This window comes from Neophocaena asiaeorientalis, unplaced genomic scaffold (assembly GCF_003031525.2).
Source record: "Neophocaena asiaeorientalis asiaeorientalis breed wild unplaced genomic scaffold, Neophocaena_asiaeorientalis_V1.1 scaffold369, whole genome shotgun sequence".
Lineage (NCBI taxonomy): Eukaryota > Metazoa > Chordata > Mammalia > Artiodactyla > Phocoenidae > Neophocaena > Neophocaena asiaeorientalis.
The window spans coordinates 2,060,852-2,087,281 of NW_020175321.1; the positions used below are offsets into that span (position 1 = coordinate 2,060,852).

Below are 26,430 nucleotides of genomic sequence, written 5' to 3' on the forward strand. Positions count from 1 at the left end.
ATGAGACTAAGATGTCTCAAATATGGGATATGCTCCTTTAGCTTGGATCCTGAAACAAAAAGGGTATGTGACCTGCAATGCACATCCAGTGTGAGCAAGAAGTAAACCTTTGTTGTTGGAAGCTTCTGAGTTGGTAGGGGATGTTTGTTACTGCAGCTTACCAAGCTGAGGCTATCTAATACAACCACACTCTTTCCATTTCACTTTCTTGTGTCTCTTGCCCGAGCCAGACCCTGGTTATTGGTCAAAATATTTCTATCTTTTCCTTTGGTTGCAGAAGAATGAGGAAACAGTTGTTGTTTTTTTTAATTTATTTATCTTTGGCTGCTTTGGGTCTTTGCTGCTGCACACGGGCTTTTGCTAGTTGCAGCGAGCGGGGTCTACTCTTTGTTGTGGTGCATGGGCTTCTCATTGTGGTGGCTTCTCTTGTTGCGGAGCCACAAGAGAAGGAGAGGAGGCTGCAAAGGCTTCTGGGGATGCCAACGTAGGGAGATTTCTGCAGACAGAGACAAGCAGAGGGAGCTGTGGGTCCCATGGAGCAGCCTTCTCCTTGTAAATATCCAGGAGAAAGCAACACCTAGAGAACAGCGATTTATAAGAAATAAAAGACCAGTGTGTCTTCTCTTTTTACAACCAGACCAACACTGCTGGCCTTGCTTTATACAACTTCCAGGAACCAAATAAATAGCTTTTGCATTTTTGGCCTCTTCATGGAGATTAAGGCAGATTGTCCCAACCCTGATAGAAGATGGAGGCCAGGGCTGTGAGCTGAAGTAGCCCACCTGGAGGCAGGGAGGGGAGTGTCTTCCTGGGGACTGGGTAGGGGATGGGCATGGGGTGCGGTGCTTGTGGGCCGTGTTGTGGAGCCAAAGAATACTGGTTGGGAAGGACACCAAGTTCCTTTAGAGGATGCTGAAGGTCTCTGGGTCTCTTGGTCCATGGAGCAGACTTTTGGGAGGAAAGCCCTGATAGAAGATGGAGGCCAGGGCTGTGAGCTGAAGAAAGTAGCCCACCTGGAGGCAGGGAGAGGAGTATCTTCCTGGGGACTGGGTAGGGGATGGGCATGGGGTGCGGTGCTTGTGGGCCGTGTTGTGGAGCCAAAGAATACTGGTTGGGAAGGACACCAAGTTCCTTTAGAGGATGCTGAAGGTCTCTGGGTCTCTTGGTCCATGGAGCAGACTTTTGGGAGGAATGTCTCAGAACTCACCTGGAGCAGCCCTGCCTGACGGACAGAGGAGGACTAGCCCTCACCATAAGCGCACGGGCTTCAGTAGTTGCAGCACACGGGCTCAGTAGTTGTGGCTCACGGGCTTAGTTGCTCCACGGCATGTGGGACCTTCCCGGACCAGGGCTTGAACCCGTGTCCCCTGCATTGGCAGGCGGATTCTTAACCACTGTGCCACCAAGGAAGTCCCGAAACACTTCTTTAAATTTAGCAGTGTTCTCTACTAGATCCATACCTAGACTTCTTTCATACTTGATTTGTATTTTTTAGTGTGGGCTTTTTTCCATGATCCCTCAACCATAGAGAGACAGGCGTTCCCTGTCACACATACAGCTCCTGGAATCGGGCATGCTGTCTGGAGGTGACTAAAGGATGCCTTTTTGATTACTTGGGTCTTCTCTGAACTTCTTGTCTTTACCCTGAACGTTTTTCTGGATAGTTTCATTTTGCTTAAAATCCATGTGTTCTCTTTTGAGAGAAACATAAATCTAGCACTTCCTGAGCAAGTTTGAAATGACAGTGTGAGACACGTAGTGTACCTCACAAGCTTCTTTTCCTCCTAATAGCTCTACAGGGTTAGTGACAAATGAGGGCTATCTAATCCTTTTTGATAGTAAGTTACCCCCAAAGTGTAAGAAGTGAAATTCCATGACCAGTCTAACGTTACATTTCATGTCGGATGCAAAGCAGAAATGGAGCTCTGGTACTTGGCTTCTGTTCCTTGGTTCATTTTATAAACTTCTCCGCCATATTGTCCAATAAAAAAATAACTAATTAATGCATCTGTTCAGCAAATACTTATTGACTATACACCGATAGCTCATACAGAGATGAAGCAGACCAGGGTACCCATCCTGTAAGACCACACAACTGAGCAGAAGAAAGGGTAAATGCATGATGACAGTCCAGTATAATGAGGTGTGGGGTGGCATGGGGGCCCAGAAAAGGAGCATCTCCACCGGCCTTGAGGGGGCGGCAGGGAGGGGAAGCAGCATGAGGGAGGGACGTCTGAGCTGAGTTTTGAATGATGACTTGTGGGTACTGGCAAAGCAAGGGGGAGACCACACCAGGCAGGTGAACAGAGATGCAAGGGTGTCGAGGGATGGAGCAGACTGGCAGGTCGTGCCGAGGTGGCTTGTGTCTTGAAGGTGGTACAGGCTGCTGCCCTTGCCTGTTCACTCCGACAGGAACTGACAAGCCCACGCCCTGGGTGGGGGGGGACATGGAATTTCCAATTATTCTGGGTCTGGTTCCTGCACATGTGAGCTCTTGAGGGTCATCTGTAAATTTATTTATTTATTTATTTTTGGCTGTGTTGGGTCTTCACTGCTGCACGCAGGCTTCTCATTGATGGGCTCTAGGAGCACAGGCTCAGTAGTTGTGGCTCACGGGCTCATTAGTTGTGGACACGGGCTTAGTTGCTCTGCGGCATGTGGGATCTTCCTGGACCAGGGCTCGAACCCGTGTCCCCTGCGTTGGCAGGCGGATTCTTAACCACTGTGCCACCAGGGAAGTCCCTCTTGAGGGTCATTTGGCACTAACTGACGCTCTTATCAGAATGGGATGCAACCGTGCGCGCGTGGGTACATGCAGTGAGGTAGCCAGTTCCCTTCAGGCCTGCCTCATTTTTGACCTCAGCGTTAAGTCCTAACCAAGGAAGTTTGGTTGGTGGCTCTGAAAGATCAATACTGGCAGCTTAAAGGTCCCTGTTGACAAGCTGAACCGCTTCCCCTGCACACCTGGGGCAGGAGCTCACCGAGAACTCCTGAACTGCCAGCATTTTGGGAAATCGGAGTCTGAAGCCGAGCTGTGGTCAGGGCGGAGGAGAGGCCTCTCGCCATCAACCGTCTCCAGAGGGACTGAGCTTACGCAGCTGCAGCATGAATCACTAATTACAACATAGATACCTTTGTGTTTGTTTAGCCTCCTAGCCAGTTAGAGCGAAAGAAACCAACTGTGGTTCACTTGAATTGAAGAAAATTTACTGGAAAAATAAAATGCTTGTTTCTAAGCATTTACAGAATCCGAGGGAGCTTTGAGAGCCATGTTCAAAATTACAACAGGGATCACATACAGCCCTGCATGGTTGCTAGCCTCTGTTCTCAGCACCTCACATGTAGCAACTCAATCCCACGATAACACCACAAGGTACCTCCTGCAGGAAGAGACTAAACAATTCACCCAAGGGCACAGAGGATGTGAGTTGGGACCCAAACCTGGCATTCAGGTTCCAAAGGCCTTCTCGAGCCCTAGGAAGCAGGAGCTACAAGAATGGTCTACTCCCAGGAGTCTGGTCAGGGACCTGTAGAACAAGTGCCTGTATTTCTGCGTTCCTTTGCCCCTTTCTCAGTTTTGAGTTCCAAAGAGCTGGCATACTCCCAGCTAGAGCAGGGCATGTGCCTGCCCCTTGTTGGGTGACGACAGTGGGACTGGGGCCATGATCCCAGTCCTACCAGATGGTACCTGGAGGGAAAGAGGCAATTTCTCAAGGCAAAACAAAAGTACCGTTAGGAAGGTTAATGGACGGCCAACAGCAGGGAAGCAGTGGTGCCTGCGATGGTCTGGAGAAGCCCTGTCTGGGATCTCATCATGCTCAGAACCCCCGTCACTAGAGTGCCAGCCCCTGAGCCCAGGGCTGTCCACGCAGGCTCTCTCTTAAACCTTGGAATAGCCCTTGGGGTGCACATCATTGCCCCCATTTCCAGTGAGGACACAAAGGCTCACAGAGAAACTTGGTCACATAGAACCAGACTTGGAGTTCAGCCCTTGACTCCATAGTCCAGTCCACACATGGCGAGGCTTCTGGGCACGTGGCTGGCAGGTCCAGGAGCTTAGTCCGCTCTCCGGCCTGGTTAGTGCGAGGCTGAGCTGAGCTTCTGGGGAGCTTTGCCCCCGTCACCACCTCCCGTCCGCCAAAGCCTGAGCGGCTGGCTCGGCGGTGGGAACGGGGGATGTCAAACCAGCCACCTTGTAGTCACACCTCATCCGCGCCTGGCCTTTTCCCCCGTTGTCAGGGTTCACAACTCTGTGATCTCAAACCTCTGTGAGGAAAGAGCCCTCCATCCCCTGGGCCACCCTGCATCCCACCCGCCACTTTGGGGGGACCGAGGGAGGAAAGTCAGAGGGTATCCAGCTCTATTTTTACTCAAGTCAAGTGGGGAAGGAGTGGTGCTCAGGAGATCCCACCAGGGCGGGCCCCCCAGGGAGAAGCCCCGGGAAGAGGCCCCGGGCCCAGCAGGATGGGCAGGACGGGCCAGGCGGTGAGGCGGGGTCACCACAGGCGCCAGCCATCGGAGCCCCCAGAAGTCAACCTAGACGCCTCCCGCCGCACCCCGGGGCCCCGCCCGAGGGAGCCAAGACTCACCCCTGCTTCTCTGCTGCCCCAGAGCACACGGCACTAAACTCAGTCAATCCACAAGCCACGCGAGCGAGCGCCTGTTGTGTGCAGGCCCCACACTGGGCACACGGATGAATTCACGTTTCACTGGAGGAGCCTCGCTCCACTGAGGGCCAGGGGACAAGTAACTAGATGCCAGACAGACGGTGACAAGGACTAAAATTGGGGGTAAGCAGGAGGCCAAGGGGGAGCAGAGGAGAGGAGGACCCCACAGACTCATGGAGTCCGGGAAGACTTCATGGAAAAGGAGAAGTGCACCTGGCCTTGGGCAGGCTGATCCAGGGCTCCAGGTGGGCGTTGTGAGGGCAAGTGACGGCTGGGACAAGGCTCACAACGCAGGGGGGGAAGCGAGGGGAGCGGATCTGCCGGAAGCCGGGGTCTGGGTTCAAAAGCCCCAGGGAGGGCGGAGGTGCTGACCGCCCCCCAGCACACCACTGGGCCTCCTCAGCTGTAGGTGGCCAACGGGTGCCTGTTGACGAATCAGCCAGTGACTGGGTGAAGGTCTTGACGGCCAGGCTGCAGGGTTCCCACCTTGTTCAGCAAGAGCCACAGGAGAGGAGACCTTGAGCCCCAAGGGCCAGGAGGAGAGAAATTCCAGCAAAGACACCATTTCTTACTGAAGGAGGAGTGCATTTCCAGGCAGGACAGAACAGATCGGGGTCTACCCTGGTTTATGATTTAAGCAGGACAGCTGTGAACCTCCCACTTTAAACCCTTTTGTATTAGTGTGTGATATGAGTGTATCAAGGTACAGTTGCCCCGCTGTATCCGAGAAGTCAACCATCTATGGATCAGAATTAGTGAGGAAAAAAATTCCAGAAAGTTCCAAAAAGCAAAATTTGAATTAGCCACATGTTGGCTAATAACATTTACATGGTATTAGGTATTTTAAGTAATCTAGAGATGATTTAAAGTATGTGAAAGGCTGTGTGTGGGTTACATGCAAATGCTACCCATTTTATGAGGGACAGTTCTGGAGGCCAAGTCTGAGATCAAGGTGTCACAGGGCCCTGAAGTCTCTAGGGAAGGATCTATTCCAGGCATCTCTCCCAGCCTCTGGCAGTCCCTTGCTTTGTGGTAGCATAACTCCAATCTCCACGTGGCATTTTCCCTCTGTGTACATCTGTCTCTGTGTCCACACTTCCCCTTTTTATAAGGACACCAGCCACATTGGATTAGGACCCACCCTAATGACCAAATTTTAACTTGCGTACCTCTGTAAAGACACCATCTCCAAATAAGGTCACATTCTGAGGTCCTAAGAGTTGGGACTCGGACACATCTTTTTAGGCGGCCATAATTCAACCCATAACGCCTCCCCTTGAGGCTGCCCAGGGTGCAGCCTTGAGTTGGGAAGGGCTGCATGATGGAAAGGTGGCGCTCTGGCCGTTTTGCTTCTCTCCTACTGCCAGAGGCCTGTACCTACACACGCCCATGAGGTCCATGTCTGCCGAATCCGCAAGGCCGATTGGGCTGCTCATCTTAACGGGCATATGAGTCTTAAACAGAAGATAAACCTAAGAGAGGAAAGTTCAGAAGCTCCCCGGGCAAGTGACAAGGCCAGGAGGTCACCACTGTGTTAGCTGTTGGTGTCCCAGGGGCTGGGTCCTTGGGACCCCTTGGCAGGAGGGAGCATTTGAGAGGATGCAGGGAAAATATCTGCCTCCATCGATTCAGGCTTCCCCAGCGGGGAGGGGGCCTTACCACGGGAGGGTGCAGTGCCACCTGCCTGGGCGGAAAGTCAGTGGCCACAAGTGCTCAAGCCTCTCAGGAGGGTGCTTCAGAGGTAGTTTCTCTGCTTATCCAGGAGCCCCTGACTTTTGATTTTCTTAAACGAGCTCTCCACATCACTCTTTTATTACTGCTGTTCTGTCAAAGGATTAGGACATTTTTAACTCATTTTAGGGATTATCGTCAGCCACGAATTTAAAAAGCCAGCACCTGTTAGTGAGTGGAGGAGGAAAAGGGGGGAGGAAACGCGCCTTGGCCCCATTTCACAGCCTCTTCCTCTGTGCTGAGTGAGCGTCCCAGACACTCGGTGAAAATTCGGCTGTCCTTGACCGTGTGCCCCGGGAGCGTGGGAGCAGGGCGGCGAGCTCTCCTAGCGCAGAGGCTCTGTGCCCAGTGGCTCCTAATCGCTCCCCCCAGAGCCCTGGGAAGGCAGTTAGGCTGAGGGCCAGGGAATCTAGCTTTAGGGACAGCGGAGTGAATCGCGGGACGTACCCTCCGCAGGTAAAAGCAAATCCTCCTTTTATTCTCCCCCAGAGTGTAGCTGCTTACGTGTTCCCCCGACCTCTCCGTCCTTGCATTACACAGCCTCCCGGTGTAATAGTATCATACTGTGATTTATAATAAAATATATATTTGGTCTTCATCTCGGTTCCTGGCACAGAGCTCCTACACGTCTAGGAATTTCCTAAGTGATGACAGTGGTAAAGTATCTTTCATGATGAGGTGATTGTTGGAAAGCCTCAGGTAACCGAAGGATGGACTGGTTGCCAGGGGAACGACCGTGTGAGTAGGGGCTGTAGCTGTCAATCCCCCACTCACCCCTCCTCCCAACCTCTGGGGAGGAGAGATGGGCTGGCACTTCAATCAATCACCAATGACCAACGACTTAATCAATCACGCCTGTGTAATGAAGCCTCCATAAAACCCCGAAAGGATGGGGTCCTGAGAGCTTCCGGGCTGGGAACACGCGGAGATGTGGGGAGAGGGCATTGAAGCTCTGTGCCCTTCCCCAGACCTTGCCCCCTGCATCTCCTCCGTCTGGTCGTTCCTAGTTACATCCTTTTATAATAAACTGGTGATCTAGTAAGTAAAGTGTTTCTGAGTTCTGGAAAAGTAATCAAACCCAAGGAGGAGGTGTGGGAACATCCTATCTCTGGGCACTCGGCGGGAAGCACAGGTGATAACCTGGAGTTGCGATTGGCTGAAGGGGAGACAGACCTGCGGGCTGAGCCCTTAACCTGCGGGATCTGACGCTCTTTGCAGATAGAAAGTGTCCGAGCTGAGTTGCATTGTGGGACAGCCAGCTGGCACTGGAGAATTGCTTGGTGTGGGGAAAGAACCCACACGTTGAAACTGGCGTCAGACTCATAAAGAGAAACGTCTGTTTGAGCGCTGTGTCCTGTGACTGTCCACATAAACCCCTTCCACCCTTCCCACCCCTCAACTGCGTCAGGACGCACCCTCCGCGTCCTGCGGTCCCCAGCTGGCTGCCTCTGCGCAGGGCTGGAGTGGGAGTCCTGACGGCACCTCCTGCTTGCGGGCAGGGGCGGGGCGCTACGCCTCACTGCTGTGCCGCCACGTCACCCAGGCTGAAGGGGGCCTTGCTTTGACACTTCGGAAGTTGCTCTGGTTCCCTAGGCAGCTGCACGTTTGAAACGTTAATGGAGGGGAGATGGCGAAAGTCACTCGACGGACAGGCAGCCCCACCTGAACAGGAAGAATGTGAGTAAAGATGCCACCAGGAGAGGACGGACTGTCCCTCCCCATCAGCCTGCCTACGGACGGTTTGGCTGGAAATCAGGGTTTCTCCTTCCTCTGTCTTGCTTGAGTATCTGAAAGGCAGCCCAGTGCTAGGAGCAATGGCTTTGGGTTCAGAGAAACCTTGGTCGGAGCCTTAGCTCCATCCACCAGCTTCTAGCTGTGTGACCTTGAGCCTCGGTCCCCTCTTCTGTAAAATGAGGAAAATGCTAGCAACCCCCCTGGTAGGTTGTGAGAAACCAACAAAATTAGACACGTTATTTGGTGTCGGCATTCAGTGAACGCTGTCTGCCGTCATCACCATAGCTACTGACCCGGGTCATGAGCATCAGAGAGCTGTACCGGGGCAAGAGAGGGGAGGCCACAATGCCAGGGGGCAGCCGGGGCCAGGCAGCCTGCGTTTTACCCTGTGGCACGAGAAGCACCCTCTTCTGGCCTTAGGGGAGGGTCTTCGTGGGGTAGATGTTAGTTCTCTGGGTGCGTCCTATCCTGATACCCGTCCTGCATCCTCAGTAAGGAACTGAGGACCCAGGTGGGATCAGACCTTCAGAGGGGCGTGGCTTCTGGTCCCTCCGTGTGCTTGGCACCTGGCCCAAGCTGGGAATACAGCACTGCATACGTCCAATACGACTCCATCCAGCGCACAGGCCTCTGAAGTAGCAGACGTTGAACAGTTCATCTGTCACATGTGAAAGGAGACTAGTTGCCAGGTATGACAGGCTGAATAAAGGCCGCCAAGGATGTGCACGTCCCAACCTCCAGAATTTGTGACCATGTCACCTTACGTGGCAAAATGGACTCTGCAGGTGTAATTAGATTAAGGATCTTGAGAGGAGGAGCTTATCCTTAATTGCTCAGCTGGTTTAAGGTCATCACAGGGGCCCTTGTAAGAGGGAGACAGGAAGGCCATAGAGGAGATAGGAGGACAGAAGTGAGAGGCTGAGTGATGCAAGGAAGGGGCCACCAGCCAAGGGATGTGGGTAACCTCTAGAAGACGGAAAAGACAAGAAAAAAGGTCTCTCGGGGTTTCCCTGGTGGTCCAGTGTGTAAGACTCCACACTTCCGATGGCAGGGGTGCCTGGGTTCAATCCCTGGTCGGGGACCTAGGATCCCCGCATGCAAGCCACAACTAGGAAGCCCACCTGCGGCAACAAAGATCCCACGTGCCGCAGCTGAGACCCGGTGGAGCCAAAATAAATAAATATTTTAAAAATAAATGAATAAATAAAGCCAAGGGCATGTTTTAAAAAAAAAGAAAGAAAGAAAAGGGGTCCCTCTCTAGAGCCTCCAGAAGGAAGCTGACAGCTTGATTTTGGCCTGTAAGACTCACTTCGGACTTCTGGCCTCCAGGGCTATAAAAGAATAAACCAGTGTTGCTTTAGGTCCCTGAGTTTATCGTAATTCTTGATAGCAGCAACAAGAAGCCAATATACCGTGAGAACCCACAATACGAGGAGCTGAATAAGTCTGCGAAGTCAAGGGAGGGTGGAGCCTCTCGGAGCATCAGGCCTGGGTGGGGACTGTCAGGGCCCGTGGAGTCTTCGTGGACAGTATGTCTCAGTGCTGACAGTCATGGTAGCAGCCTCCATATAGAGGTTCTGGGGGTCGGAGGTGGCTTCAGTGCACAGAACAGAGCACTGGATTAGCATCTGGAGACCCCCATTCAAAGCCACCTGTCGTTACTGCCTCAGTGGCCGGAAACACGGTGAGCCAGTGGGGACAGGAGCGGATCCTCTGAGCTGTTTTGCCTACGGGGACTCCCCCCCGAATCTGGGTCACATCCACTGAAGAGAGAGGCTGCCTGCGTCACCCCTGGAGCCTAGTTCTCCTGCCCAAAACCCTTTCTGCTTCTGGGGGACCCTCAGCCTGGGACCCACAGTCTACCGTGGAAGGGGCCTGCCACCCGGCAAATATTCATCTGATCGCTCTCTAGGTAGACTTCTACCCGAGGCCCACCCTGCTCCGCTGGACCCCTAGCATCAGTCCTTCACACCTGTGTGACACATCCTTTACAACCTGGACCCTTGGATGGGGGCAGGCTGGGAAGGGGGATCCTGTAGGGCTGGGGTCTCATGCACCCTGTATGGGTCGTGTCCTCACCCCCTCCAGAGCCTCCACGTGCCTGTCTCACCCACCTTCTCCTGTTCCCAGGTGTGGTCCCTGTGGGTGGGATAGTACCCTCTCATGCAGTCTCCAGCTTTGTCACTGCATCTGCTTCAGTAGTAAGGGCACCCAAGGCCCCCTGCCGTGTCACTGCACCTCTGTTTAGGCTGACCACCAGGGCAGTCATATTTATCTTGGTTGCTGCCCTCTTGGCGAAGGGCTTTTCCAGTGCTTCAGCGGGGCTTTTGCAGCCGTTTGTGGTAGCAGGTGGATCAGGAAAGGGGAAGCAGGCCTAGCTGGAACCCTCTGGTCTTCCAGAAGAGGCAGGGAGAGGGAGGGCGTCGGAGGTTCTGTCAAGTAGGACTAAACTGGGGCAGGATCCGTGCCAGCGGTTAACTAGAAACAGTTAATACCCAGAAGTCGTGAAAAGAGCTTTGATCCGCAGGGCAGGGTTGGGCTGCCAGTGCCCAGGACCAGATGGGGCTTCATACCCTAGAAATGGTGGGTCCAGAGTGGCCACATGGCCGTTTTAATTAAGCCCAGCGTGTAAGAGAATTGAGACGTGACTAGCTCGGGGCAGCTAGTCAGACAAAATCTAGAACAGAATCCATCCACGGACTGGATCTCTGTGGAGCACATTCTAGGTGTGAGGCCCGTGCTGCCTGTGCAGAGGTGCACAGGACAAGCTTGCAGGGTGGCCGACAGGACAGGGGAGCGGACACATTTCCCCTGGGCGGCCCATCTCAAGGAGAGTGAGACACGCCCTGGAAGGAGCGCCAAGGGCACGTTCCATTTGGGGAGGGAAGCAAAGCATCAAGAGGAGGTGGCATTTGGCAGCCATCTCTAGATCCTCGGTGCCTAATTTCTGCACTTCTACTGGGTAATCCTGAGGTCAGAGAACAAAGACCAAGTTTAAAAGGAGGCAACTTGGGACTTGCCTGGTGGCGCAGTGGTTAAGAATCCGCCTGCCAACGCAGGGGACACGGGTTCGAGCCCTGGGCCGGGAAGATCCCACATGCCGCGGAGCAACGAAACCCGTGCGCCACAACTACTGAGCCTGCGCTCTAGAGCCCGCAAGCCACAACTACTGAGCCCGCGTGCCGCAACTACTGAAGCCCGCGTGCCTAGAGCCCGTGCTCCACAACAAGAGAAGCCCACTCACTGCAACAAAGAGCAGACCCCGCTCGCCACAACTAGAGAAGGCCCGCACGCAGCAACCAAGACCCAACACAGCCACAGATTAATTAATTAAAAAAAATAAATAAAAGGAGACAACTTAGGGGCTTCTCCACAGAGTCTGTTTCAAACATGAGAATTATCTCTGAAAGGTCCTAGTTGGGTAATTTAGATAATTCGTGTCTTGGTCTGTTTGGGCTGCTATAAGCAAATCCCACAAAACAACAGATTTATTTCTCACAGTTCTGAAAGCTGGACATCCAAGATCCGGCTGCCAGCCAGCTTAGTTCCTGCTGAGGCTCTCTTCGGGCCTTTGCGGACAGCCATCTTCTCACTGTGTCCTCACATGGCCTTTCCTCAGTGCAGTGGGAGGAGAGGGGGAAAGCGCTCTCCCATGTCTTTTCTCTAAGGGCACTGATCCCGTCGTGGGGGCTCCACCTACGTGACCTTATGGCCTCCCAAAGGTCCCATCTCCTAATACCATCATACTGCAGGTTAAGGCTTCAACATATGGATTTTGGGAGGACACATTCTGTCCGTAACAACCCATATATGATGGGTTGAACAGTTGAGAGGATTTCGGGAAAGCTTGGGCTATATTTCTAAGCATAATAGTAAGAATTCGTATGAGGTAGGGGTTGTTATTCCCACCTTACCGGGGAGGACCCTATAGAACAAAGAGATGAAGAATCTTCCCAAGATGCACAGCTAATGAATGACAGCACCAAGATTTGACTGTACTGGCCCAGAGTTCTCTTGCTTAATGCAGTTTGAGGCCCTCTAACACCATCCAGAATGGGAGGGAGAAGGCAGAAGGCTACCCCACGTACCTAGAAGCTACTCTTTCGGGACGCAGGCAAAGATGTGATGCTAGGCCAGGAAGCAGGTGGTTTGGCCCACTTGGAAATACATTTTTAAGCTGTCTGTCTAAACTTAGAGACTCTGCAGCAGTGTCATTCTAACCTTAGAGGAATAAAAAGGTATAAAATACAATGTTTGATTCAAGTTAAAATCCATTCAGTCATTTTAAAAAAATTATCTTCGGTCTGGATACCTCCCTTCTTCCCAAGAGGATAGTATAACCAACAGCCACAGAGACGGAACAATCCATTCTCATTTCTCAAGACGGCAGGCTCTTCTCTCAGACCAGAAAGACACAATTTTCAGTGTCCCCTGCTGGCCCCTAGGTAGTCCCTGTGGAAAAGAGGAAGAGCGCGTTTCAAAACACTGAAGCCAAATACGGTATGCTGTGAACCCATAACACGTTGACAATAAGTGAACCACTTGTCCCTTGAGAAATGGTTTCCACCTTCGCCGCCCAAACCCTGACTCCTTTGCCACTAGAATAACCAGGTCCAGTTTCCACAGTGCTGTCACCTGGGCAAGGAGAGGTGTCTCGTGGCCACATCACACAGGAAGGAACTGGGGTCAAGAAAGGTTCAAGTGTGTGCTTGTCGGGACATCCCTCGACGGCGACCGGACCTCACATGGGTGTCCGGGCTCTTCCCGGAGACCAGCAGACCGGGCACAGGTCTCTGTGCAGGCGAGCACCCTGCTGGGCCGGGGCCAGACGGCGTCAAGAGAAAGCAGAGGGCATGTCTGGTGGGCCTGGAGCCGTGTCTACTGAGCTGTGAGATCATTCCCCTTTCAGCTGGGCATTTGCCTAAGGTCCCTGGAGGCCTTCAAAGATCACTCTGTTCTGGGCTCCTTGCCAAGGTCCTGGGTCTACTTGCCAAGCAGGAAGCAGGTCCACAGGCCCTGGGTTGGGACGGGCCGCGGGGAGGCCAGGGCTGGCGGGGACAGAGCCCCGCTGGCTCCAGTTCCCCGGGTGAAGGGAAGGGGACTCTCACTAATGCAGCCTCTCGCTGGAAAAGGTGGTCGCCGTGGTGATGGATCCACAGGGACCTGTCTTAGCTTAGCATCCGCTTCTAGTGGAGCAATTGCTTTGCTTTTTATTCAGCCAGTGAGCAGTTTTTGAGCCCCTGCTTTGTGCCAGTGCCTGGCTAGAAAGACAAAGACAAAAAACAAAGTCCCTGCCATGAAGGATTGTATAGATTCCTGGGAATCGGTCCCTCCTTGGGGAGGGAAGGGGTGCAGCTTCAGTGGGCCCTCTGCTCTGGGTGACTGTGGTGGGGAGGGAGGTGCCACTCTTTTCTGGGCACTGATGATGGGCCTGAGTGATGCCAGCCTCTCCAGCTCCTGCTGGGCATGGTTATCAGGGACAGGCTGAGCTGCCCGAGGACCTGGACCCCTCTAAGGACGGGTGCAAAGATCTGTGCTACCCAGGGACTTCCCCGGTGGTCTGGTGGTTGAGAATCTGCCTCCCAGTGCAGGGGATGGGGGTTCGATCCCTGGTCAGGGAACTAAGATCCCACACGCCACAGGGCAACTGAGCCCACGCACTGCAACTAAGACCCAACGCAGCCAAATAAATATTAAATTAGGGCTTCCCTGGTGGCACAGTGGTTGAGAGTCCGCCTGCCGATGCAGGGGACGCGGATTCGTGCCCCGGTCCGAGAAGATCCCACGTGCCGCGGAGTGGCTGGGCCCGTGAGCCGTGGCCGCTGAGCCTGCGCGTCCAGAGCCTGTGCTCCGCAACAGGAGAGGCCCAGCAGTGAGAGGCCCGCGTACCGCAAAAAAAAAAAAAAATTAAAATTAAAAAAAGATCTGTACTGCCCAGAACAGCAGCCACTGGCCAAACGTGGTGGCTGAAAACTTTAAATAAAATTTAAATCCAGTCCCTCAGTTACATTAGCCACCTTTCAAGTGCTCAGAGCCACCCATGCTGGTGGCAGCTGTATTAGAGCAGACACAGAACACGCTGCTGTTCCTGTAAGGTCTACTGGATATTCTTCCTGCGTGGATAATTGCAACAGAAAGTGGTCCATGCCGGGTGCCCGTGGAGGGAGGGGCCTACACCAGCTGAGGTGGGGGGCATGCGGAAGCCAGTGGAAGAAGGAAGAGCTTCTCCGGAAGCCGCCTCTCTGCTGAGCCACGCCTGAGGCTCCCAGCTGTCTCCCAGCAGGGCAGAGCCCAGACCTCACCTTGAACGTTGGTGACCCTGGTCTGAGGCCCCTTCCTTCTCCCTGTGTCTCCTCATCCACACCGTGGCTATGTTTGTACCATCCAGTGGATCGCAAACTGCATCAGAAACCCCTGGAGAGCTTGTTAAAAGACAGATGCCTGGGCTTCACCCCCCGTTTCTGATCAGTAAGACAGGGGTGAGGCTGGAGAATTTGCGTTTCTAACAAATTCCTGGATGAGGCTGGTGCTGTCAGTCTGAGAACCACACTTTGAGAACCATGGATATGGTCCAAAGAATCACAGTCAGTGATTCAGTCATTCAACAAATATTTGTTCATGCTGCCATGGGCATGGTGCTCTTTCTGTATGTGAGCAACCGGGCAAGGGCCCTGTTCTGGGGAGCCTACATTTTCGGGAGGAGAGACAGACAGGAAGCAAACCTGTGTTGGGTGGTGATGAACGTTATGAAGAATAAAGAAGGGCAGAGGAAGAGGCCCCACTGAGAGATCACATCTGAGCAGAGACCTAATGGAATATTACTCAGCCATAAAAAGGAACAAAATGGGGTCATTTGTAGAGATGTCGACGGACCTAGAGTCTGTCGTACAGCGTGAGGTAAGTCAGAAAGAGAAAAACAAATACTGAATATTAACGCATATACGTGGAATCTAGAAAAAGCGGTACGGATGAACCTATTTGCAGGGCAGGAATAGAAATGCAGACGTAGTGAACGAATGTGTGGACACAGCCGGGGGAAGGGGAGGGTGGGCCGAATTGGGAGATGAGGTTTGACATGTGTAAAACAGATAGCTAGTGGGAACCTGCTGTATAGCTCAGGGAGCTCAGCTCCGTGCTCTGTGATGACCCAGATGGGTGGGATGCGGGGTGGGAGGGAGGGAAGTCCCTGAGGGAGGGGATATATGTATACATAGAGCTGATTCACTTCACTGTACAGCAGACACAACATTGTAAAGCTATTATGCTCCAATTTAAAAAAAAAAAAAAAAAAGTAAGTGGAGAGCAGGTATGACCCAGCCTTTCTGGCCCCGTTTTTGCTCTGCCCTCAGCTTTTTACTCGGAAACATGAGTCGTGTTAAAAATCAAGGGCACCAGTCTATTCAATAGCAAGATGTTGAAGACAAATTCGATGGTGTGTGTTTGTGTTTCATTCAAAAGAAGGCCGAGGCTAACAACTGGGCAGGGTAAGGAGTCCCTAGCGCTAAGGAGGAGGCCACCATCATCCCCTTCCACGTGATGTCTTGGGACCCCCAGTCCCTATGGCTCAGGCTCACTTCCAGTTCCTTTCCCCGCCCATCCCGCTCAGGCCAAAAGGCGCCTGTGCAGGGGTGGGGTGGGCAGAGCGTGGCCTGGGACCTGGGATTCCCTCACATAGGCGTCTGAGTTCCTACTGATGGGGGGGCACAACTGCTACAGCGGGGAGGGGGCCAGACCCGGCCCAGGCTCTACTTGCCTTCTTGTCCTGGGTCCTGTCAGCCTGAACCAATTAGCTGAATGCTCCTTACTTCTCCCCAGCTTTGGGGTCCAGACAGAAGAGTGTCGGTCAACCAACACTTTATCAACCATTGCTGGAAAAATAAACACATGCAATAGAGTCCGGGAGTCAATAGCGGTCCCTTCATAAGTGAGGACGGTTCCTGGGTTCTACCCTCTTATAAACACAAGCCTTCATGATGAAGTGCAGACCAAGTGCCTTTAACACCTAATTTTCCTTTTCAACCTGTGATATCTTTTAGGCCCAACTGTCTCAGGCCTTAAATGGAGTTTCCGATAAGGCAAAAGAAGCCAAGGAGTTTCTAGTTCAGCTGAAGAACATTCTACAGCAGATCCAGGTGAGCATAGCTCTGGCTGGGAGGGGAGTCCCTGCAGGAGGTACGTGAAGCTTAGCAGAGGAGAGGAAAGGCCCCGTGGCAGGCGCTTTTCAGTGCTGAACATGAGAAGGCCTAATTGTCCCACCGCACAGCCTCAGATGTTGCGGACATCACCCACTCAATCCACTGACACCCCTATGACGTCTGATAGGAAAGGGATTTTGCATGAACTCAGAGAGAATCCTAGAAAGAGAACTGGGCAGAAATAATGCAGCTCTCTGCGTGGCCACGTAGCCCTAGGCGGTATCTGTATACGGTGCTTTTGTACCAACGCATCAAAATATAAAAGCATCATTTACTAAACAAATGTATTTACTGAGCACCCGTGCTGTGTCACATACAAGCCCGACGCAGATCAATAAGGCACAGCCTCTGTCCCCAGGAGCTCTGTCTGTCGGGGAGACAGTGTATAAATAAATGCACGCGGGGAGGAACTTTCACACAGATCACGAACCGTAGAGCATTCCGGTGTCTGGATGAGAAAAAGGACTGAGGGCACTGAATTCCTAAGCGGCCAATAAAAACCATTCTTCCTAATAAGTGAAAGCACAGAATTCAGCTGCCAGGCATTTCCTGTCCTGGTTCTGATGTTTCAGGGACACCGGAGGCATCCGTCTGGTGGGGCAGCTGTAACAAGGTACCGTCGATTGAGTGGCTTCAACAACAGACATTTATTGTCTCATAGTTCTGGAGGCTGGAAGTCCAAGATCAAGGCGTCAGCAGGGATGGCTCCTCCCAGGGCCTCTCTCCTTGGTGTACAGATGGCCATCTTCTCCCTGTGTCCTCACACCGTCCTCCCTCTGTGTGTGTCTGTGTCCTGATCTCCTCTTGTAAGGATGCCAGTCAGACTGGATCAGGGCCCAGCCTGATGACCTCATTTAACTTACTTCTTTCAAGGCCCTGTCTCCAAACACAGCCCCATTCTGAGGTCCTGGGGGTTAGGACTTCAAATAGGCACTTGGGGCAGGGGTGAGAGAGAACGCCACCAGCCCATGACACGAGGTCTGAATCCAGGCTGACCTGAGTGATGTTGAAAGGTTTTTTTTGTTTTTTTTTTTTAAACTGAGAGAGTCCGATCCTACAGCAAGAACAGTGGGTTTTGTTTGTTTTACTGTTTTCTGATTAGAGAAAGCAAAAGTATGTTATAGAAATTTTGAAAAGTAGAGAATAACAGAAGTAAGAAAAGTTCACCAATATCTCAGCCCCTGAGGTGACGCCCTCGCCGTTTTGACACGTTGCTCCACTGCTTTACACACACACACGCACGTGCAGCTGCTCTTCTTCTTCTTCGGTCTCTCTCACGAGCTTTTCCCGTGGCACTGAAAACCCTCACAAACCCTCATGGTTTGGATGACTCTGAATATTCACTCCATCCTATAGATGTGCTGAGACTCACATGTGCACTGTTTCCGGTTCAATAACGGGACAGCTCACCCCGGGACGAGCTTGCTGGTGTGCCCCTGTGTCTCTCGTGCTGGCCACGTTTCCGAGTGTCTTCTCCCTAAAGCTCTGTGCATCCCGCAGGAGAACGGCCTGGACCACGAGGCCTGCCTGGTGGCTCAGTGTGACGCGCTGGTTGATGCTCTAACCCGGCAGAAAGCCAAGCTGCTTACCAAGATTACCAAAGAGAGGGAGAACAAGCTGAAGGTGGGTCCCCGGGTGGCCGATGCCCTCGGTCCCATCACGGCCTCCGAGCCGAGCTCGGGGGAGCACGCAGTGTAGGCTCTGGGTCAGTGTTAGTTGAGTGAACAAACGAATGAATGAACGAACGAACGAACGAATGAACAAACGAATGAATGAACGAACGAACGAACGAATGAATGAACGAACGAACGAACGAATGAACGAATTAATGAATAGTTAGTTGAGTGAACAAACGAATGAATGAACGAACGAACGAACGAATGAACAAACGAATGAATGAACGAACGAACGAACGAATGAATGAACGAACGAACGAACGAACGAATGAACGAATTAATGAATGAACGAACGAACGAATGAATGAACGAACGAACGAATGAATAAACAAACGAACGAATGAACGAACGAATGAATGAATGAATGGGGAGAGGAAGGGCTGAGCAAGTTGGCCCGGGACCTACTTACACTCGTGTCACTTTCCCTGAAGCAATCAGCACCCCTGCTCTCCCTCCAAAGCTGGAGGGAGATGCCTGAATCCTGCTGTTTTCAGTCAGAAGGCCACTCTCTCCCATCTTCTCCCGGCCCCTGTTTTCTGTCGAAGGGACACTGCCTGTTCTCATCTTGCAGAGCAGAGGTGGCCACGGCGGGTGACAAGGCTCCGGCTCTCCCCCTTCTTCGGGCTTTCTGATGTCTGGTGCTCGCAGTGGTCAGCAGGGACACCACAGCCAGTGGCCACCGCGGCAGGGGGAGGCTTCCCCCGACTCGGCACTGGGTCCCCGGGCCAGGCAGGTGCCCCGTGAACACCCTGCCTTGACAGAAACTACTCACCTCATTGTCTGGGCTCGATCTATTCTACAGACATTTCCCAACTGAATCAGGAAATGTTACTTTCAAGGAAAGAAGGAGTGTGTGTTGGGGATGATCCATGGTTTACATGCAAAGCAGCCGAGCCCCTTGAGTTTCCACCCAACGAGTGAGACTGGGGCACCGGTCACTAGGAGGGTCTCAGAGGGTGCACGTTCTCTGCTTTTCTATCCAGAGTTCAGGAAGTTTGCTCTGTTGGGTGTGGCGACCCTGCTTGTTGGGAAGTGGGTCCATTTACCGCCCACGTAACGAGGGCACGTGGAGCTCAGGAACACAGCAGCAGCAGGAGAGGGTGCAAGGCAGCCGGGACCCATGCCGCTTGCCGCTGCAGCCGGGCTGCTGTTCCTCGATGAGACAGTTACTAGGGATACTTCTCGTGGCAGATGGTTTGGGACCAGATCAGTCACTGCACGCTGAAGCTGCGCCAGTCCACGGGGCTGATGGAGTACTGCCTAGAGGTGATCAAGGAGAACGACCCGTCCGGGTTTCTGCAGGTGAGCGGGCTGGGCATCGTTCCTCCAAATCCACTGCCATGCCCCAGACTAGCTGAGGTTCTAGGAAGGTCCCTCCCAGTGGCTTGGAGTGGAGCAGAATCTCCTGTGCTCAGCGATTCCAGAAGACCTAGGTTCTCTTCTTAGCTCTGCGTCTCACTAGCTGTGACCCTGGCTCTGTGTCATCCTTAAATGAGGAGATCAAACATCATAATCCCTAGGGCTGGAACGCCGTGCTTTCGTGCCTCGACTTGAAACCCCAGTTCAACATTTTCCCCACAGATGAGAAAAGACAGTCTTTGCCAATCAAGCTGGAAAGATTGCACAGGACGAAGTGAGTCAGAAGAATCCACATGACCCGTTCCCTCAGGATGCGGAGTCCTGCAGGTCTGGGCACGTGACCGCTGCCTGCAAAGCCAGTGCAGCCTTGCTGGGCATCCTTCCAGCAGCCAGTCTGACTCGGGGTCACGAGCACCTCTTGGGATCATGTGTGCGATTCAGACAGAAGCTCTGTCCTCCGTCTCTGGGGAACATGGTGAATCTCCTGGACTGGTCCCCAGCAAGGGTGCATGGGGTCATGGCTCTACAGGGACACGTGCAAATGTCTGAATGAGCAGGACTTGCCAGCAGAGGAGAACAGAGCTGTGGGTTTCATGCAGTGGGACTTTGGAGCAGAAGCTGCAACACAACGTGGAGGAAACACAGTGGGAGGGAGGGAGCTTCACGCTCCTGGGGATGAAGGAGCTGCTTTCAGACCCTGGGACAAACCACTAGTATGTTTCAACTTGCAAAGTGCTAGATCTAGCAAAAGAGGTAGAGTGAAGACTGTTTTTGTATATTAAAAGTACTGGGCTTCCCTGGTGGCGCAGTGGTTGAGCGTCCGCCTGCCGTTGCAGGGGACGCGGGTTCGTGCCCCGGTCCGGGAAGATCCCACATTGCCGCGGAGCGGCTGGGCCCGTGAGCCATGGCCGCAGAGCCTGCGCGTCCGGAGCCTGTGCTCTGCAACGGGAGAGGCCACAGCAGTGAGAGGCCCACGTACCGCAAAGAAAAACAAGTACTGGACTTCCCTAGCGGTCCGCTGGTTAGAACTCCGCGCTTCCACTGCAGGGGGCGTGGTTTTGATCCCTGGTCGGGAAAGACCACCATGACGTGCAGTGCGGCCAAAATAAATTTAAAAATTCTTTTGAAAAGTATCATTTGCTTCACAAAAGGGTTTAGCCTGAAACAGCAAGTGCTTCTTTACGTTTAACATGACTAAGCTGTTAAAAGATGATCTCTGCCAGGGCTTGAGTGGGCGTGCTTAGCCACCGCAGCCCCCTGAGCCCACAAAGTCCCTGTCCCTTCCTTACCCCCTGCTACGCTATTTTCCCTTTGCACGTGGAAACCCTAAACTCTTTGCTTCCTTTAAGATCTCGGACGCCCTGATCAAGCGTGTCCAGGTGTCTCAAGAGCAGTGGGTCAAAGGTGCCCTGGAGCCGAAGGTGTCTGCAGAGTTTGAACTGACCTTGGACAGCGGGCCACTGCTGCAGGCCATCCACCAACTGGACTTCATTCAGATGAAATGTAGGGGTGAGCCGTGGTTGGCCCAGTTCAGGTGATGCTTCTTCTGGAAGAGGCGTCCACTCTGCAGTGCAGCTTAGTGCCATCAGGAGACTTGTGACACTGCTGTGACCCAGAGTGGGAGGGAGGGACACCTGAGTCGCAGACCTGGGTTCAGATCCCAGCTCAGCGACCCTCGAGCTGGGTGACCTCTGTGGGTAGCACCCAGCCTGGGCCAACCTTTTCCCGTTGGTGAAAGAGGATCATTTGTTCATTCAGAGACACCTGTCGAGTGTCTCCCACGTGCCAGGCACCATCCCAGGTGTTCAGGACACAGCCGTGAGCAAGTGTACAGACTCCCTCACTAGACGGATCTGATATTTAGAGAAAGAAATAGATAACACATCGATAATACAATACAACAGGTAGTGTAATGTAAACTGATAGTGGCAGGTGGGACAAACAAGGTGCCTTTTGAGAAGGGGGCATTAGTAGACATGGGTGTGGGGGGGAGATACTTTGAGGTGAGGAGGAAAGAGATGTAAGGTAAGGGAAGAACATTCCAGAAGGCCGAGGGGTGGTGAGTGCAAAGGCCCTGAGGCAGATATAAGTGTTCTGTGTTCCAAGAAGAGCGAGAAGGTCAGAGGTGAGAGCAGACGGGAGAAGGTGGTGGATCGTAGCGGTGAGTTCAGAGACCCACGGGGGACACGAGCTAAGGGTTAAGTAAAGTTTGCATAACTTTCCCCAGGTTACAAAATTAGCAAGTGACGTCCCCCTGCCTCTCCAGAGACGTTAAGGGTACATTCAGGAGGGGGAATGAAGCTCTTTGGTGTTTTTAGACCGATATATCCAAGGGCTGAGTGCCATACCTACAGAATCTGTGAACTCAGGAAAATCCTGACTTGCAAAATGTGTGGCCGTTTTTAAACCAGAGACACCCAGTCCCTTGTGCATCTCTGTGCTTTCTCCCGTACTCAGTTTGCACCTCCCGATCTCACCTTAATCGAACTTATGATACACTTGACTCAAATCCCTAATTCCACGGGTTGACTGCCTGATACTGTAAGATGGCCTCTCCTTCCGGGATCTAGTTCCCTGGGCCTTTAAAATGCTTCCAGACAAAGGTTTCAGTGGGTCTTTGCATTTCGCCCTTCCCCGTCCCCGAGAGCATCTTCCGGGCCCCAGGTGTGAGCTGCTTGCTGCCCTGTGCAGAGGGTCCGCAGAGGCCGGGCGGCAAGTCCTCGCCAGCTGCTCATGGGGCTGAGTCAAAACCAGTGATTCTTAGTGGGCAGGTAGGCAAGGGGCAGCTCTTCCTCAGGGCTCCAGACCCAGAGGGGTGGAGGCACCTGCCAGGCCTCTCCCAGCCCCAGATCCCAGGACCCCCGTCCAGGGTTGAGAAGCACACTGAGCTGTGCCCACGAGCAGCCAGGAGTGACGCAGGGTGGCCACCTTTCCTCCTGGGGTGCGGCCGGGTCCACGCGGCCTCCCTGTGCCCTGCAGGGGTTTGTGCACTAAAGCCCACCTGTCCCCGTCACAGTGCCGCCCGTGCCCCTGCTGCAGCTGGAGAAGTGCTGCACCCGGAACAACAGCGTCACACTGGCCTGGAGGACGCCGCCCTTCACCCACAGCACCGTGGACGGCTACATCCTGGAGCTGGACGACGGAGACGGGGGCCAGTTCCGGGTGAGGCCCCGCTGCTTGCCGGGGGGAACTTGCGCTGTCCCAGCCTCTGCACCAGCCCAGGGGGCTGCCCTTAGCGCTGATGCCACCAGCGAGGGCATCGGCCCCCAGGACGCAGAGCAAGTGGGCCCGGGCTCATGGGATGTGGGGCTTCTCTACCGAGGGCTGGGTCTGCGCAGGCAGAGGCGGCGGCCACAGAAAGTTCTGGATGGTTTTTCTGTGAAGACTGACACAGGTTGGAGGCCGAGGTAGAGCTCCGAAAAGGTGTCCCCCGCGGTACCCACTTCCCAGTCGGCCCAGCAGCGCAGTGGTATCTGGTCAATTCAGTGATTGCCTTGCCCAATTCAGTGATTAGTTCACCTGGCAAGGTGGGAAGACACCTGAGAAATGTTTGTTGGGTTGGGGTGACCGTCTACGTTCATGTCCCAAATGATGAAATCTGTGTGGACAGTAAATACGCTTAGCGAGTCACAAGTGCGTCTTCTAGTCTCAGCCCGTGGTAGCAAACCTGGACGGCTCCCACCCCAAGCCAGCGCCCTAACACATCTCTACCGCGAGACGGCACACAGTGAAGTTCAGGCTCCCGTCCAGTCGTTGTGTTGACAGGAACACCAGGGAGTACAAACTCTGGGTCTGCTGAGAGCTCCACCTTTCTGTCCCCGAGAGACTAAATAAAGACTCGTTCTAACAAACCAGCGCAGTCATAACAATTCTCATACTTATTCTCCTGGGAAGTGGCACCCATTCAACGTCTCTTGCCAACGGTCAATATTCTCTTTGTTCCCCTCAACTGGATTGATGCCTATGTCTTGTCTTTTCTTGTTTCAAGAATTTCAGAGTTGGGGGAAATCACTGCAGTACTCCCTTGGGAATAATTGAGTCCCTGGGGATATGGGCTCTTTAGTGAGAAGCTGAGGTTGCTTTGGCCAGGAATAGTGGGTCATACACCGGGTCCAGAACCTCAGCCGTTCCGGTCGTGCAGATGAGCTAGGAACTGACAGAGCTCCCTGACTAACCAGAAACCGGGAGGAGAGCTTATGGTTTTGAAATGGGAAGAAAGAGGAGACTGTTTGAGATATTAAAAGCAGCAGCCAGGACTTCCCTGGTGGCGCAGTGGTTAAGGATCCGCTTGCCAATGCAGGGGACACGGGTTTGAGCCCTGATCCGGGAAGATCCCACATGCTGTGGAGCAACTAAGCCCTCTAGAGCCCGCGAGCCACACTCCTGAGCCCGCGTGCCACAACTACTGAAGTCCGCACACCTAGAGCCTGTGCCCCACAATAAGAGAAGCCACTGCAATGAGAAGCCCGCGCACCGCAACGAAGAGTAGCCCCCGCTCGCCACAACTAGAGAAAGCCCGCACGCTGCAACGAAGACCCAATGCAGCCAAAACTAAATATAAAATAAATAAATAAATAAATCTTTAAAAAATAAAAATAAAAGAAGCAGCCACAGGGCTGAACTGAAGATGGCTTCTCCCCTTTGAAGCATGACCACTAACAAAAGCTCCACCCAAGGGCTAGAATTTATGAGAAACCATGTGTTATAGTGGGAAAAGCGTGGACGCTGAATGCAGACAGACCTGGATTTGAACGCTGGCTTCTAAATGGATTAACTGTGATCTTGGGCAAGTTGCCTACCTTCTCTGAGTATCCTTGTGAATAAAATAATGAAAATAATAGCAATGTCCCAGGGTAGTATGAGGATTAAGATGTCTTATACAGGGACTTTCCTGGCGGTCCAGTGGGTAAGACTCCGTGCTCCCAGTGCAGGGGTCCCGGGTTCAATCCTTAGATCCTGCATGCATGCCGCAACTAAGAAGTCCGCAGGCCGCAATGAAGATCCTGCGTGCCGCAACTAAGACCCTGCTGCAGCCAGAATAATAATAACATAAATAAATAAACATTTTTTGAAAAGATGCCGTATACAATGCCTGGCACACAGCTACTATTATCAATAACTTGGAAAAACAAATGAAGAGAAACACCCCTAAGTAATCAAGCAGCTGTTTTAGACTAAGCTGAATGTAATGCCATAGGTGAGGTGTGAGGCTATGCATTTGGGGGAAGTTAATAGGACAGAGTAAGTTTGAAGTAAACGGGAAACAAAGTAAATGTTCTAGAAAAGGATCTTTGGGGGCCGATGCAGAAATGTCCCACCCTCTGGGGAGGCCAGGAAAAAAGCAGCAACTTGAACCACCTGCGCCTGGCCAACGCCCTTCCTCCATCTGCTTTTTCCCATCATGTGTGATGACCCTTCCCTTTCAAATATCTTTTGTTTTGCTTATTTAGATGCTCAGCCCATGTTTTTTCTAACCTAATTTCCCACTGGAAACCTCTCACTCCAGTCGAGAAGGAAGTGGGGTTTTCAGCAGCCCCACTCCCGGGCTCCGGAGTTCTGTCCGTCCGGCCTCTCCTCTGCGGAGGCAGGACGGTCTCGGGCAGCATCCCGGCTACCGCGCCTCATACCTTCGCAGGAGAGGGCCCATCAGCCAATAGGAAGAGTTTGTGTCCAACTTGGACGTGGCCTGAGACTCGGCCACCACGTGTCCAAAATCTCCTTATTAATAACTCTTTGGGGATGCTAGCACTCTTGATGTCACCGTGCGGCTAAGAGAAATTTTCCACATAAGGGAGGCGCCTGACGAGCCGTCTGGGTCTCTTCCAGGAGGTGTACGTCGGCAAGGAGACCCTGTGCACCATCGACGGCCTTCACTTCAACAGTACCTACAATGCCAGGGTCAAGGCTTTCAACTCCTCTGGCGTCGGGCCCTACAGTAAGACTGTCGTCCTGCAGACGTCCGACGGTGAGCCCTGGGGTGTCTCGGGGGAAACAGATTGAGGCCCAACCCACACAGACGGGCAGACAGACAAGGGAAATCTGTGAGCTGTTCATGAGGGAGCGTGAGGGAGTGGCGGAAACAGGTGAGTCTGTCTCTTCCAGCCCCGCCCCTGCTCCGCTCACCTGGCTCCATATGCCTCACCTCCCTGCCCCCCAGCCACGAAGGAAAGAGACACTCCTTCACCCCATTTGCTGGAGCTGGGAAGGGAAGCTAGGAGTTGAGAGGCACAGGGAGGCTAAACTCCCACTTTCGAGGGGCCGAGAGCGGGTAGGACGGTCCCAGAGAAGAGAAGGCATGCGGCTGCCAGAGAGGAACCTACCCCCTCGAATACCCAGCGCGAGAGCTCAGATCTGAGGCGGGCCCACGCGCTTCATCCTTTCAGGTTTCAGGCAACAAGAGCACGTGGGCGTTCCGCGGGATTTTGATCATCCGAGTCCTTGGCGTCGAGGGACGATGTAGGGGGTCCCCTACCCCCTCGAATACCCAGCGCGAGAGCTCAGATCTGAGGCGGGCCCACGCGCTTCATCCTTTCAGGTTTCAGGCAACAAGAGCACGTGGGCGTTCCGCGGGATTTTGATCATCCGAGTCCTTGGCGTCGAGGGACGGTGTAGGGGGTCCCAGGACGGTGCCAGCCCTGTGTTTAGTGTCATTGTTTATCCCAGCGCATCCTCTGGGGATCACGTGACAGCCTGGACTGTCTCCCAGGGACAGGAGCAGATGATGCTTTCCCCCCGCAGATGGGTTCACCAGCTGTGTGCCCACGGGGGCCCTCGCCTGCCAGCGGGCTGTGAAGTGGAGCCTGGAGCTCTGGGGCTTTGGTGACCTCACTTCACCTCTCTGCGTCTCAAATCCCCCTCCCACGAGGTGGGGTCTGGATATCTACTCCCCCTCACTCATAACAGTGCCCGAAGCTTGCAGAAGGGGCTTAGAAACCAAGATTCCACGAAAGCATTTAGACTGGGGGCCTGAATGTCTGTGTTCATGGGTTGGGTTCATGGGATTGGGATCTTGGATGAACACAGAGGAGAGAACGTGAGTGTGTGTGTGTGTGTGTGTGAATCGCACAG

At 53.2% G+C, this 26,430-nt stretch overlaps 1 protein-coding gene across 1 annotated transcript in view; it reads left to right on the forward strand.

Moving 5' to 3' along the window:
* The window catches only part of TRIM67 (tripartite motif containing 67), a 49,760-nt gene that overhangs the window by 17,374 nt on the left and 5,956 nt on the right, over window positions 1-26,430 (forward strand). The window contains 6 exon segments of the mRNA XM_024765622.1: window positions 16,169-16,264; window positions 17,828-17,950; window positions 19,195-19,305; window positions 20,712-20,871; window positions 22,379-22,524; window positions 25,189-25,327. Of these exon segments, the coding sequence (XP_024621390.1) occupies window positions 16,169-16,264; window positions 17,828-17,950; window positions 19,195-19,305; window positions 20,712-20,871; window positions 22,379-22,524; window positions 25,189-25,327 (775 nt within the window).